General features: G+C 38.9%; 1 protein-coding gene across 10 annotated transcripts in view; it reads right to left on the reverse strand.

The window, feature by feature from the left end:
- kif13a (kinesin family member 13A) overlaps positions 1-15,432 on the reverse strand; it is a 54,185-nt gene that overhangs the window by 15,361 nt on the left and 23,392 nt on the right. For all 10 annotated transcript variants that reach the window (XR_001966062.2, XM_018750412.2, XM_018750408.2 and 7 more), the window contains exons 4-16: positions 14,895-14,955; positions 9,655-9,747; positions 8,489-8,669; positions 6,262-6,349; positions 5,295-5,429; positions 4,939-5,051; positions 4,708-4,819; positions 4,296-4,508; positions 4,095-4,205; positions 3,273-3,407; positions 1,410-1,540; positions 1,155-1,241; positions 613-782 (exon numbers count right to left, since the gene is read on the reverse strand). Coding sequence is in view for 9 of the 10 variants with exons in the window: in XM_018750412.2 (XP_018605928.1) it covers positions 613-782; positions 1,155-1,241; positions 1,410-1,540; positions 3,273-3,407; positions 4,095-4,205; positions 4,296-4,508; positions 4,708-4,819; positions 4,939-5,051; positions 5,295-5,429; positions 6,262-6,349; positions 8,489-8,669; positions 9,655-9,747; positions 14,895-14,955 (1,630 nt within the window). In the remaining variant the exon portion in view is untranslated. The remainder of the gene's footprint in view (positions 1-612; positions 783-1,154; positions 1,242-1,409; positions 1,541-3,272; positions 3,408-4,094; positions 4,206-4,295; positions 4,509-4,707; positions 4,820-4,938; positions 5,052-5,294; positions 5,430-6,261; positions 6,350-8,488; positions 8,670-9,654; positions 9,748-14,894; positions 14,956-15,432) is intronic.

Below are 15,432 nucleotides of genomic sequence, written 5' to 3' on the forward strand. Positions count from 1 at the left end.
GGTAATTTAACAAAGAGATGGCTAAGCAAGACCAAAACAGAGAGATCATCTGATGAATTTAGAAGCAGGAATTTGCATGCTGACAACATCAAAGCAGTTTAATGTGTGCGAGATGTGAACGAGACGGTACAGACACTTGTGAAAAACCAGATGGAATCACTGGCATGCTAATTACTGTGGAACAGTGCAGTACTTGTCAGTATTAAGGTGCAGTGATACAGAAACAGTAGTAATTTATATTCAACTGAGCAAACCTCTCTTTTCTGATAAGATTATGAAAAAAAAACTTCCACTACTGCAGCTTGGTATTTCAGGGTAATTAACTTGCTAATGAGTACTACAGCAGGATTGCTGTTTGAACCTGAAACCTTCAGATTCCAAGGACATGTCCTTAACCGCAATGGTCCTAACACCATAACCACACAAAGTTATAATAAAAAAAAAAAAAAAATCTCCATACACATATACAGATCCCTGCCTTGAGCAAACAAATTATGTACTATTTTTAAAATATTTCATCTCCTTATTCCAAATTCACTATGGTAATGTAAAGTTGTGGCAACAACACGTATCTACGATGGCAAAGGTGCAGGAAAGCCAGGGATCTGGTACCATTGTTTCCTAGGGTTTTCATCATGACCTCCATCTGGGCAAACTCATAGCTGTAATCTTGCTCGGATGAGGCCTCGCTGGCAGTCTCCATATCCTGCTCCCCCAGGCTGTCCCGTGCTGATTCCAACTCCTTCAAGCGGTCACGTCTCTTTCGCTTGGGCAGGTTGACCCTAAGATATACAGGGACACAGAGCTGCTGTCAGATGGCATGTATGCTGGTTTGTGTAATTCTGGCATTATAGTTTCTTGCTTCAGACCAAATATAATTTCAACCAATATCATCAATTACCACTCCCCATGCTATTGCAAAAAAAAAAAATAAAAATTGTACACTTAAATCAGTATATCTGACAAGTTAAAATATAAAATTTGTTAGTTTGGTGATGCACAACGTAAAATTCTAGTTGATGCAACAATGCAAGTCACAATAATTGAATAAATAACACAAAGACAAGACCCATCTACAGACATGCAGGATATCTTTACTGACAACACACATTGCAAAGGGCCTGGATGCTCCCTTTCAGAGTCCAACTTTTTACCGAAAGAAGTGATTGTTTCCCCACAAGATACGGTCCCCATGCCACAGGTGCACCGTGGAATAGATCATGGTGCCATTCACACAGGTCCTGTAGAGAGACACAAACACACACACAATGCAAGGAGAAACTTTGATGATGGAGAGATGAAAGTTACAAGACAACAGAGAGTGCCTTCTCTCTGCAGAATTCTATTGCATAGCACAGCTTGGCATTATCTGGGAGATTTGAGGTTTTAGGTGTGGAAGGTGCATTCACCTTGCATTCTCCATGGGTGTTAATGTGACGTCCCCGTCTGGGCTAATATCCAGCACGCAGTGCTCAGGCTGTATTCCAATTCCGAACAGTTGTATGTCCTGTGAGGTGTTGGCTCCAACCTGCGTGTGCTCCTGGATGCAGGACAGTGTACGTCACAAGCATGTCAGAAAGGGCAGGGAAGGGAAAGTCATAGAGGGCATGCAGATCATGAGCAAAGATAAAACTGTTTGCAACTTGAGTCTTAAATCAGCCTAATCAAGAGTAACTCAGCATCGCAGCATCAATCTGCCCTTGTCACTAAAGAACAGGAACCACCCTTCCAGTCTTTGAAACTCCCCCTTCCTCTCAACCTCAATCAGATGATGGTCAGACACTTGGTGAACCAGTGCAGTGTTGTACCTCAGGACTGCTGTTGCAGAAATGGATGCATGCAAGTGCACACACAAACACACAAAGAGCATCCCAGAATTCTAGTTTTTTGTAGACCAGGTATAACTCACAGGCCTCAAGGACTGAGTATAGATTGTTTTTCAACTCTCTTCACACCACCAAGGGCTCAGAAACAAAGTTCAGTCACAGTGGGAAAACTAAATCAGGATGTCTGCTGTCTGGATGCAAGTTCAGGACTATGAGTTGAACAGCTCTGCTGCAGACTTAATTCCTAATACACATATTTTAATGCTTACTACAGGCACATGGAGACCAGCTGGAAGACACATACGGCATTCTCCCACTTTACACAGATGAGTTCCTGGAAAAACCCTTCATAAGGTAGATTTTCCAAAGTAGAACACATCATTACCATATGTTTCAAAGGCAATATTTTTAGACATCCCCTAAAACTGATACACGTATGGTAAATTATCACTAAATCCCACTAAAATGAAAATGATTACTTGAGTAGTAAAACATTAGTTATAACACAACAAAATTTCCCTTCATTAATAATGCTGTATGGCTGCTTACTTGTGCTGACTGTACGATTAAAGTTGTGGGTTTCCTTCAGGTGCCAATTTATTTGTACAGTCCAGAGATATTTGTTTCACATAAACTGGTGGCTGTAAATGATCCTTTGTGTGTGTATGTTACCTTGCCCTGCTGTATAAATGGGTGAATGATAACGGTGTTTAGTATAGTGGATCTAGCATTATGTCACCCTGGATAAAGGAATCAACTAAATACTAGTAAATGCTAGTAAATCACTTTTAGGGAAAAAAAAAAAGTGTTAGCCAAATGTAGAAAATGTAAAACGTCTTGCATTGCACAGCCATTAAGAGATGTACAAAATTCAAATTTGGTCCTTGTAATTACAAAGAAATGTATAGTAAGTCAAAGTAGCAGTATTACTAATTGAAACTCCTTGTCGTGTCAAATTCTTCCATCTCCAATGGGCGTTTCTTGGGGGATGACTTAGAGCCCTTTCCTTGCATTTATCTGCACTTTGTGGCATTGCCAACATTGCGGAGTGGAGCTCCAACAGAAGTTTGGGAGAAACCACTCATTTCTCCTTCGCAATAGAGTACCTGCCGGCTTAAATGGGCTCTGATGAAGATCATGCTGGAAGTCACATGTACTTATTCTTGGGAAACCTAATTCTGACAGCAATTATTTGTTATGGTTCAATGAGTTTGAATTTTTTTTGAAAAATGAAGATTTTCTTGAGATTTTGTGGGATGATTAGTCTGGAAGTGAAAGGTTTCTTTAAAGATGAATCTCAAACTGAAATGAAAAACTCAAGGAAGCCTTATTTTGGGGCAAAAAAAAATAAAACAGATCAAAGGGTACAAGAGTGGGGTAAACCCAGCATAATAAAAGAAGGCACAGTAACTAAAGTTGAAAGGTGAATGAAAAAATAAGACTCACCTTTAGGTAATAGACTAGTAGTTCATTGAGGGCAGGGTCAGCATTCAAGTTGACCAGGAAGCACTTGTCCTCCCCAACCTTAATCCCTGATGACTCTAGAGAAATGCCCATACTTTCCAGCTGCTTCTGGCGTTCCTGCAAATATTAAAAAAACACAATGAGTACACTATAACACACACAAAACTCAGACAGATACAGACTTATACTATAAACCAAGAAACAAAAAAAAAAAAAAAAAAAAAAAACTTTTAAAAGCCCACAAAACTATTTTATTTGAGAAACAATCTCTGCAGTAGCTGTTATTTTAATCTAAAAAAATAAAAAACTTCTGAAATCCTAAAATTTTAACTATACCAGAGATCTGTGCTAGAATTTCTAATCTCTTTGAAACAAGCCTTTTCTCACACAGCACTTCACCTGCTGGCAACTGTAGCCAAAATGAACCAAAATAATAATTCATCTTCATTTTTAGATAGAGATGTAGGAAAGTGATTCATGAAGTAGCGAGTCAGGCCTTATAAGACAATGCTGTTGAGAAGGTTTCTTGTATTTAAGCAAAATAAATGCTGACCACTTATACGACTAAATTTACCACTTACAAGACACTAATTGAGCAAACTGAGCTCACCAAATATTAAAGACGTTTTCATAAAATGTACTTGAAGACATGGCAACCTTCATAATTTCCTTAATCTTCAGTTTATTTCAGAATAAATCCACTCCCTCTTGTTACTAGTTTCAAGTTAATACTGGCTAATAACTACACATGTATAGTGAAGAAAACAGCTGTAACAACATGCATTGTAGAGGCGAGCTTATTACCTGTGCAATCTCCTCTGTCTTCCTCAGCTTCTCTTCCCAGGTAATGGTCATCTCCTGGATCAACTTCTCAGACTCATGCAACTTCTCTTGCAGCTCTGGGGCCTTCAGAGCCTTACACACATTGAAGTCTATCAATATGATGGCTTCTACCTTTGACCCCACATCCATGATGAATTACAGGGCCTGGTTCAGCTTTCTTACCTCAGCCTGTGACAGCTGCTCCTTAAGCTTCTCCACCTCCTCCCGCAGTTCACGAATAATGCGGGCATTGGGGTCCTCGTTGACCACTGCATGATTCACAATTCGCTTTGCACGGTCAGCATAGCGTAGCGTGGACAGCGTCTCCTCATAATTGTCTGCTGCAGGGCTGACAGTGGCGATCATAGCTGTCTTGCTGTTTCCCCCGAGATTGTCCTACATTTTGAGGAGACTCAAATATCAAACTATAGTCCAGCATGTCCAACAGCTGGCATGAATATACAGATTTTATAATTGGTTCCTTATTGCTGGCTCTTATTTATAACAAGAGAGTTGTTTGAAGGATGGATGGTTAACTTTGACTTCTTCCAGGAAAATTCCCAACTCTTTGGCCTGACAAAGAAGAGTACTTTACCTTGAGCAGCCAGGTTAGCACAGAGTCTCTGTAAGGCACAAACTTGGGTTTCCCCTTCCCAGCCGACTGATCTGCCAAAGCTGAGATGACACACCCTAAGGTGGTCAGAGACCTAGATGGTAAGAGAGTGAGACCCTTAATGGCCCGAACCTCCACAAAAAAAAAAAAAAAAAAAAAAAAAAAAAAACTACCCATGATACACCCAGTGGACTGCAACAAGGTTGTACTTACTTGTTGATGTTGCTGCCCTCTTTAAGTCTCTCACCAGCTGCACCCGTCTTGGACACTCGCTCGCTTCCTGCCAGGTCCACCAGACTCACTTTGCTCACCTTCTCCCCAGAGTTCTGCACACAGGAACAACTTGTGTAATGAGAAGCAAAGCTGGGTCGCATATACCATTATACTAGGACTCAAGCTTCCACTTCCTTTGAGTTCAGCTGTGTAACATGGATGGCAAACTGCCCAATTACTGGCACACAATAGTGGGTACACATGTATGAGACACACTCAAATTGATTGCTGTTTGTACTTTAATGTGGAACTGATGAAAACAGAGATTCTGTCTCATGTGACCCCTGAAGACTCACTCCTGATTGCAGGTCGTAGAGTGTCTGGGTAACGATGATGTTGAAGACAGCATGAGAGCGGCTGCTCTCCTCATTCATATTGGTGGCTGCAACTGTCCGGGACTTATTCCCCTCTGACATCAGTGACTCAATATCCTGCAGGGGGCACAGCGGAGCCATGGAGAGAGCTGAAATGAGTCATTGCCCATCTCCACAGCAACAAGGTTGGGAGCGCCGTGTGCACATGCCAACCATTCAAAGAACATGCTGCACTTTTAAATCAGGCCATCACTGAGGCAATGCATGCCCTGTTCAGCAACAGTCCTCGCTGAGCTTACTGCTCTAAGTACTCTGGGCCCCTGGATAACTGGCATTTCCTCTCCTCTCCTGTTCCACCCAGCATTTCACCAAAACCTGTTGCAGTGAACTCTGCCAAATGAAGACATTACAAGGATAGCACAGACATAAACTTCATAAATATACTCTAGTCCTGGTAAGTATATAACAAATTTTTGCATACAGACAAAAAGCACTTAAAGTTCCTTCAGCATGACTGATAACAGATCAGAGTTTCAGTTTACAATGAGTCATGAATGACTCTGCTGTCCTACAGCTCTCCTATGAACAGTCCTATAATAGCCCTGCACTATTTGGTCTTCTCATAGCTCTGTTGTATACAGTACCCTTATAGGTGCCCTTAGGCATCCTTCATACAGTCCATCTGGCATTCTCTTACATGTCAAAAAGTATGTATGTGGAACTTTTTCTCCCAGATACCACTTTACCAAGACAAGGACAGTTCATTTTTTTTGTAACTGGTCCCTGAACTGAATAAAACTTAAGCAAAAAAAATAACCAGATCTACCAAACAGGGATTAACTTTGGATGGAACATTTCCATCTATCAGTGTTGTCTTTGTGGAAGCCAGAAACGAGAATACAGGATAACTTTGGGGAAACTCCACATAGACTCCACATTCATCACTTACCTCAAAGTTGGTGACAGCCAGCTGAGACAGCCCATCCACATATGGGCCAAGAACTTTGTGCTCCCGGACCTTCAGGGACTGACGGCTCCTGAGATGAGAGTCAGGCGAGTGAAGGAGTGAGTGGGTGTGTGTCAATGACAACGAGAGAAACAGAATGAGAGAATTTACACTCTGTGATCATACTTTGAGATGCTGCTGCAGGTTCCAGTTTGACCTAATTCATTCTCTCTGGCCTATTGCAACTGTGTCCCCCAACCTGTCCTCTATAGCAGGGCAACATTGGCATTGTGGCAATGACAGAATTACATCAGTGCATTCCACCTGCTCTGGGGGGGCACTCCTTCCTGCCAGATCAGATGCTTGTAACTGATTGGATTTATTGTGCCCAATCCTGCTCTCCAAGATGGGCTCACTGGCAAGTGATGACCACTACAGCCATGGACAGTTGGACTGAATACTAACATGTTCCAAAACAATGAATCCTTTATCTTCTAACAGAGCTGGACCTCAGCTAAACAGAATTGACCTTCTCATTAAAAAACAAATCTTTCTTCTGACCGAGCTACAGTTAAATTAAGAATGTATTACTTCAGCTGATAAGAAAAAACCATCACAAATAAGAATTACATAACAGCATAAACAATTATCATTAACTCCTCAAGAGGGAAAAATGCAATAAATACCACTAATAAATTATTAGTCAAATAACAGGCTATCTTCTGTTTAAGGTTTTTGGGATGTACTATAGCAAAACTTCATCTGACTGCAGTAGAATTATCACAATAATTGGTTAATTCTATAAATTAAAAAATCTTTAGTCCCTACAAAAGCACAATAAATGTCAAAAGGATACAAACAGCCCCTAACCATGGCTATGGCCAAATTAACATCTAGGAAATATGAAATAAGCATCCAAAAGCTGACCTTGACATTCACCTCCAATCACTAAACAGTCCTGTACCCTACATGATGGTGATCAGTGCATGTGTGTAGCAGAATGATGCTCAAGGTCTTCTGACACAGAGGATGAGACCAGGACTCCCAACCCTCTACATCCAGTAAGAGATACCATGGAGCTGGGTGTGGTCCCAACTCTTGGACGACACCCAGTAGTATACAAAATGATGTAAAATCCAAGCTACGTAACACAAAGAGACTGCAAGATGTGTTCTCTGACACTGCAGATTTCCACACAATGAGCTACTGTAATTTCTTTCCTGTGCTCCTGTTGCTGTGTTTTAAGCAGCTGTTCATTAACAGCACTTCAGGCAAATCCATCTTCTGGAAACTTTAAAAAGAAAAAGAGAAAAAAAAAAAAACAAAAAAAAACTGCGCAACAGAGGAAGAACGCTTAAGTAGAAAAACAGTAATGAGAAATACACATGGTAACATTTCCCAGGGCACGTGCTGTCAGCTTTTAATTTAAACTAGTTTTATGATTTCTTTGAGACCTTAATTAAAATATTTTATTCATTTTTGATGGTAAACACACTAACATATCTCACTATAAGCACCAGAACTTGTATTATTGAGGCACAAGCATTTTTGCACAGTTCTTCAGCGTACTTTTCGGTGCACAGTTCCTCACTGATATACAAACAAAAATGACAAACAGTCAGCTCATTATTCTAGAAGTTCATAAGTACACTGTGAGATGGAGTGGGGCAAGGGACACATCAAAAATTCGATATGCAGCTATTTGTGTAATGTATGAGATCAAAATCAGTGATATTAGACTAAGTGACCATACTTTGAGAAATGCATGTCTACATCTATATCTCTGTTGATGAAATATTTACTCTGAGTTGTACATCACCTTGGGGGGAAAATAGTCTGCTAAATGAATACATGTAATGTAAATGTTAACAAGCCAAACTTTGGGTCCTTCAAAGACAGGTTTCTTCATTAACTAAGTAGACACATGATCTGGAGGGAGGAAAAAGCAGGGTTTTTTTTATACTTTCTCCACACTTCTGACAAAAGAACCTACTATCTGTGATTACCATTTGTTTGAGTGAACCTTTGGTGTGCAATTTGAATTGGTATGCTAGCTCTCTTTTTCTGGAGAAAAAAAAAAGAAAAAGAAAAAAAAAACACACTAAATATTGCTCATAAAAGTTTGTATCAGAGAAAAAGTTTGTTACTCCAGTGTCATAAGTACTGCAGTGAGGTTGTATGGATCGGTCTGCTGAATGGATCTGTTGCATGAATGAATGACAGGCCTTACCCTTTGGGGTCCAGGAGATCCCTGACTTTCTCATTGTAGATCTCCATGTAGGAGACCTCCACCTTGAAGGAGAGCGTATCACTGCCATGTTTGGAGACCCTCTCAAACAGGCTGCAACAGAGCCGTGGGATAAGGCCCGGCTGGTCTCCACTGCCCATCATAGAGAAGGACTTCCCAGACCCTGTGAAGAATCATGTGATGTGCTCATGCTACAGAGTGGCTAGTTGCCTTAGCATTACTAAAGCGTAAGCTGTCTGAAGGGATTGTGAGTCACGCTTACATGCCTTACTGCTGTGTAATGAAAGGCATGCTTTCTTAAACAAAAAAGAACAGTACTTGAAACTGACTGCAAAAGCCTCAACAAATGCCTGAAACAATTAGGAGGAAGTTCTTGTGTTGAGACAATTTGTATTTAAATAATTTCCCCCAATTTTTCGACAAATCTCAGACCTCAAGAAGCTGAAAAGCCTTGAGGGTACACTCCTTTAATTTATACAGGTAGCCCCTAACTTATGATGGGGTTACGTTCCGTGAAACCCATGCTGACAGGACAGTTGCACTGGATTGACGTAGATTCTGTGAATGATCTAAATGTTTTGTTCCTGGATGCTAAGGGAGGTGCAGACAAGGAAGGCTTCAGCACATATAGATGACCATTCATTATCTCCAAAAAGAAAAGTCCAAGCCTTATTCCCAAGTCTCCCTCAGTGCATCAAAAGAGCCAGTATCAGCATTTGATAAAAATTATACACAATGTGGAAATCAACATGGATTGACAAAGTGATGTATGTGCATCTAAAGCTCTCAGTCTGTTGGTGTAATGCACTTTTGTGTTTTCTGAGATGTATGTTGCTTCAGAGAAAAGTATCTGCTAAATTAATAAATGTAAATGTATTCTACATCATACTGAAATCATGATCGTAGTTATATATGAGTTTTACAGTGTTTTAGTGATATTTGGGAAATTGTTTTCAGATGTGCTGGGAAAGTAGTATTATTTTACTCATTTAAAATTATGCGAAATAAGCTTTTGGTATCCACATGGTTTTCAGGAATAGATTAATTTTGTAAACCAAGGGACTGCTGTATGCACTTCTACATCTTTATTTTCCTGCATATAGCATTTGCAATAACAGAATGAATAAAGTTCACCAGTGCAATAATACCTGTTTGCCCATAAGCAAAGATGCAGGCATTGTACCCTTGAAAGGCATTGTCAAGTATCCCTTCTCCAAGGCACTTGAACACAACTTCTTGGCCTACAACATAACAGAGATAAAGACATAAATCATGGCAGAAAAAAATTCAAAAGTCCTAAAAGTATTACAGGTTGCAATCTAGTGCCCTTATACAATTTCATACACTAAAAGACCACCAAATGATGCACATGATAATGCACACACAGGTACTGACGTTCACAAATAGAAAAACAGAGGACTTATCAGCAAGAGTTCCAACAACCCTCTTCAAAGCCTCATTGTAACATCAGATTCAATTTCAAATACCAATCCAACCTTTTGCATTTCAGGGCCCATCTGATGAGTGCTTCCATCATTCCAGTGCTCATCCATTCATCAAATTTCCCATCCATCAATAAAACATTTTTGTAAAAATGTCATTCAACAGCATTATACAGCATAGTGGCATATTACCAATGTCTGACATATTTGACCCTGACATTTCTTCATACCATTCCTTCCCTAGCCTAACCCCGCCTGTTACACACATACTTAAAACCATCATGAGCCTAATGCACACTTCATGTGTAAAAGCATATGTTAGTCAGTCCCGAGTCTGTATGTTAAGCAGCACCCTGTCCATGACAAGTCAATGAATGGAATGATTTAACATCAAGAGTGAAACTTGTCCAGAAACAAAGAGGTGGGGAGAGTGGGTGGTGAAAGGAAGAGAGCTGCAGCTGTTGAGGATGAGATGATTACTTACTCCTAACAGATTAAACCAGGATTTTCCCCAGTCAATCTAAATAATTGTTAAAAATAAATCTATAGACAAAAACAGAAGCAGGTCTAGACTGAAAAGCTACCAGAAGATGCAGCACAGATCACCAGTTCCCATTAAATGATTCATACTGTCTATAGAAGCAACTCATGAACTAAAATATGAAATTTGCATGTAGACAACACACAGGACCAGACCCATACTTAATATAGCTGCTCCATCTTATAAAATGGTCATAATGCAGAAGCAAAAATAAAAATAAATAAATAAATTAAAAAAATTCTAAAATTGCATTTTCCATCTTAAGTACATTTTTGGCAATAATTTCATTGTTGCCAGCTACATGCTTGTAGCTAGTTCAGCATTCAAAAAGGATTGAAAGTTACCACAATGAGTATTTTAAGACATAGCTACAAATTGCCATAATTTCATTCAACTCATCATCTGCATGCTTCCCACATGTATCAATCTTTGGTCATATTACTAATGACTGACTTTTTTGGTTCAATTTATGCATGAGGTAGGAAAAAGTGTATTTTCAGCAGTTAAACCACTTTAACACCTCAGGATTTATTCCACTGCAATAAAAATCTCCTCATGTCAAGCTTGTAATAAAGTCAAAAATGTTGAGTTAACACGAATATGCAAACTTTTGAAACTACTGGAGACTGTGGATGTTCCAATGATATGTATATACACAGATATATGGTGACCATACAGTCGTGAGAGAAACCGTGCCATGGCAGCACAGTGAGTAGTGCTGTTGTTTCACAGCACCTGAGTGATTTGAGTTCGATCCCTGCTGTCTGTGTGAAATTTGCATGCTCTTCCCAATGTTCACATGGGTTTCCTCCGGGTGGTCTGCTTCAAGTGAACTGATGACTAAGTTGCCTATAGGGTGTGAGAGTTACAGTGTGTTGTTGTAATGTATGGAAGAGTAATTAATTGTAGGGAGTGTACTTTGTTGTATTTAACCGAAAAGTCACCTTGGGTGAAACTGCATCAGCTTAAAATACTACGTAGTATTCATTGTAAGTTACTGTGGCGAAAAGCAACGGCTAAATGAATAAATGTAAGCGCAAGCTTGTAAAACCTTTGGAATTACCCCGATTTCTGCATTAATTACTGATAAAATGTGGCCTGACCTTCAACACATTCCGCTTAAACTACACACAAACAGTTGTTAGCAGGATTGGTCTAAAATTTGCTTAAACTACTGACATTAACAGTTTGGTCAGGAGGAAAAGTCTAAAATTCCTCCTGTTACCCTTATCAAAACATTTTATTTCTCCCCAAATACTTTTATGAAATCACAACCTAAACCCCTTCTTAATGATATTACGGTAACTAACTACTATTACATATTTGGCAAATACGAGGGTTTAAATACTTTTCCAGCCTGGACTATGAATGTTTAACTGATGTATTCAATATTGGAAAGAAATGCTTGTTCGTGGGTCATTAGTTTAAGCAGACTGTGTTGTATTACTGTAATCCAGGTAATTTCAAAGGATTCATAAACTTTGCTAGAACTACAGTATTTATAATTTATACATATTCAAGAAGTGAGCCAGAGAACTATCATGTAACCAACAATACAGATTAAGAACAATACTGCATCTGCAAGGGTCTCAGTGTTGAAACAACATGCAAAAATCTGAAATATCATTAGTTTTAAAACATTAACAAACGGGAAAATTTATTTGTGGGTCCTGTTCAGATTTGTTCCTTTCAGACATCTGATTCTCAATCTGGGACCACACAAAGACAATGAAATGCTTTCACAGTCAGCGTAATCCAGTCTGTCGCACTGGATAATACCCTTCCTGGTTGTAATAACAGCAGCCGTCAGCACACACCTCTTCACAATAGCGCACGAGGGGGTTTCTTAGTTTTAACATGAATCCAAGGAGAACACTCATTCTAACAGCAGATTACATTTACATTTATTCATTTAGCTAACGCTTTTCTCCAAAGCAACTTACAGAATTAAGGTTACAATTATTTACCCATTTATACAGCTGGGTAATTTTACTGGAGCAATTTAGGGTAAGTACCTTGCTCAAGGGTACTACGGCTGGGGATTGAACCTGTGACCTTTGGATCCAAAGACAGCAAGTCAACCACTACACTACTAGCTGTCCCTAAGATTAAAAGTGGACAATTAAACAGATCCAGTTGCACCACACCAGGGTTTGAACATACTTACACAAACACATATACACTCTACCAAATATGAAACACTGAAATATTTAATGCACTCTGAATTATATCTGTTTACTCATTTATTTTTCCAATCCACATCCAAAGAAAAATATAGGCTCCTAGTAACAGTAACAGTTGTTATTACATCCTTACCTTATACCAATATGCCACACAAGGCTAAGCATTAGTCTTATGTCCAGGGCAGCTCAACTTTCCACAGAAAATTCACTTGTATCAAAAGACCACACAAAATGTAGGTAGTAAAAGCTCAACCTGGTCACATCCACTAACTTTTTAAATTGCCATTGGAGAGACAATCTGTTCCTTTGCAATGTACCGCTGCAATAATTAAAATTAACACACTAATCATTACATTAAAGATTTTAGAATTCACCTATGCACAATATGTACTTTAAGCTTCATCAACTCTTTTTTGATGGTAATAACTACAAGAGCCCTAAGCATAAAATACTCTTGTTGTAACGTTACCATAACAAATACTCTGCTGCATCCCCGCTAGAAATGCTCATTCATAATTCATTTGAAATTCTTAGAGCCCATTAAGTACAGCAGCAATAACTATGTTAAAATGAAAGTGATGACAGAATTCCAACCAATGTCCAACTCTGTGGTGTACTATGACAACATAATTTCTTATCTTAAACGGTTTCCTCATTGACACAACTGAATGCCAAAAACCGCAAAGGCAGACATTTCTAAAGAAAATTAATCCTAATAAGACACAAAAGTGTACTTCTGTCGTAGCTGCTTATGACCTTTGTTTATCATCAGTACATATCACATCTTCAGCCTTTCTGGCTGACATGCCTGTGGTAAAATGGACAGCTGTTAAGGAAGCTAAATAAAGAGCAACCCCCTGGCCTTCCATGTGATGCAAGGCTGAACAGACTGGCTCCTTGTCATGTAAGACAGAAAACCAGCAGAAGTATGTAAAATCAAGTATTATGGTTCAGCAAGAATGGGCAACTAAGGCTCTGCCTTACGTTCTGCATGCTGCATTTCCAGAACTCTTTATGTAAAATTATGCCATGTTAATGATATGCATGTGTTGTTCTGAACTTAAAGGTCAGGACTTTAACTTAACCACTAAAGGTCTGCTTATCTTTCTTACAAGAGTTGAACATCGGTATCCGGGATTAGCACCACATCGTTTAACTTTTTTTTTTGTACCGGTAAATGCTGACTTCACAAATTTCTGGTACTATTATCGGTATTCTAGCCCAGCAAAAGCTTTACTTTCTAAATTATTCTCCTGAAAATAGAAGAAAATTTAACAAAACATTAGTATATTTGTTGAAAATTTTACAAAATGAATTAAATTTCTTTAAGAAAGATGACAATTTTGAATTCCGTGACCAAAACAATACTCGTTTGATTTAACCACAGCACAAGCCACACTTCTCTTTGTGTGTGGCCTAAATTTTCTGTGTTAGCAATTTTGGTGCCACAGTATTTCTGTGTACCAGGAAGCAGGGTGGCATCCAAGAGTATTTTCTTTAGCAGGCAATACAGTCAGCCAAAAGAGGTCTCGCATGGATGAATCAAAAATCAATGTGCATTTAAAAATAAAAAATAAAAAAACTGCTGATTAAGTATTTGTAATTGCGAAAATTGAAAACACAACTTGATCAGCTTAAGCGTACCCCCCCCAAAAAAAAGACATTTACTTGTTCACTTTGAGTTTCATTGTCAGTACTAATTAGTACTTAATGTGTTGTTCATAAAATATACACTAATACTGTTAATGATACTGTTAAAATACCATAGCGTTTTGTTAGTACCAATACTGCACCATATCGCTATACCCTCAACGGTGTCCAACCTTATTTCTTACTGAACTCTCAAAATAAACATTTAAAATTTTGTATGACAAATATCTATTAAATGACACGCTATAATCAGTCCAGCTATATGGCATGACATCCTTCCCATTCTTACGGACTGCATGTAATCAAGCAGCAAAACACTGGAGTACACTTGCGGGGAAACAGACTTGTCTGAGCCCAAAACAGAGAAACTTGATGTCTGAGGGGCAAAGGGTCAGTTTTATGCAACAGCAATAACATTCATTAACACAAGAGATAAAAACAGAGGAAGTCAGTTATGCAACATCACCAAAAATTACACCCAACAACAGCATAAAGTGTACGTAAAAACATAGGAAAAATAAAGGCAAATTCTGAGAGAAAGGTGGGAAAACTGCATTTTAACTGTAATCTACCTGCATATTTGGTGATGTTGGACTCATCCATAGACCAAAAGCAGTAGTCGAAGGCAAATACCTGCAAATAAGCAGAGAAAAACAACACACCAACTGCTGTATCAAATGAATTTGCTATGGTCAGAGATAAATTTAACAATAATACTGAGAGACCTGTATAAGCCTATATTAGTTTATATTTATTAGTTTACATTATATGTAACCTGAACTTCAAGAGCAATTTCACCAATTCCACTAATCAGCAGTGAGTAATGTACAAGCTATAATCTTCAAAGACCCTCCTTAGCTTTAAAAAGAAAAAAAAAATTCTTTCAATACCCATGGTGAATCTCCTTAATTTCATTTTATGACATGAGAAGTGATAATTTTGCTTCTGTCCCCAATTCACATCAATAGTCTGCTGTTGAGAAGGTCTTTTTAACTATGAAGAATGAATAGACTGCTGTTCTTTTGTGTCCAAACCAGGGGAGCTGGACAGTAACACTAGGCCAGTCAGTGCACCAAGGTGATGAACTAGCATCACGCATATGGGCTGGGC

Source organism: Scleropages formosus, chromosome 23 (genome assembly GCF_900964775.1).
Source record: "Scleropages formosus chromosome 23, fSclFor1.1, whole genome shotgun sequence".
Lineage (NCBI taxonomy): Eukaryota > Metazoa > Chordata > Actinopteri > Osteoglossiformes > Osteoglossidae > Scleropages > Scleropages formosus.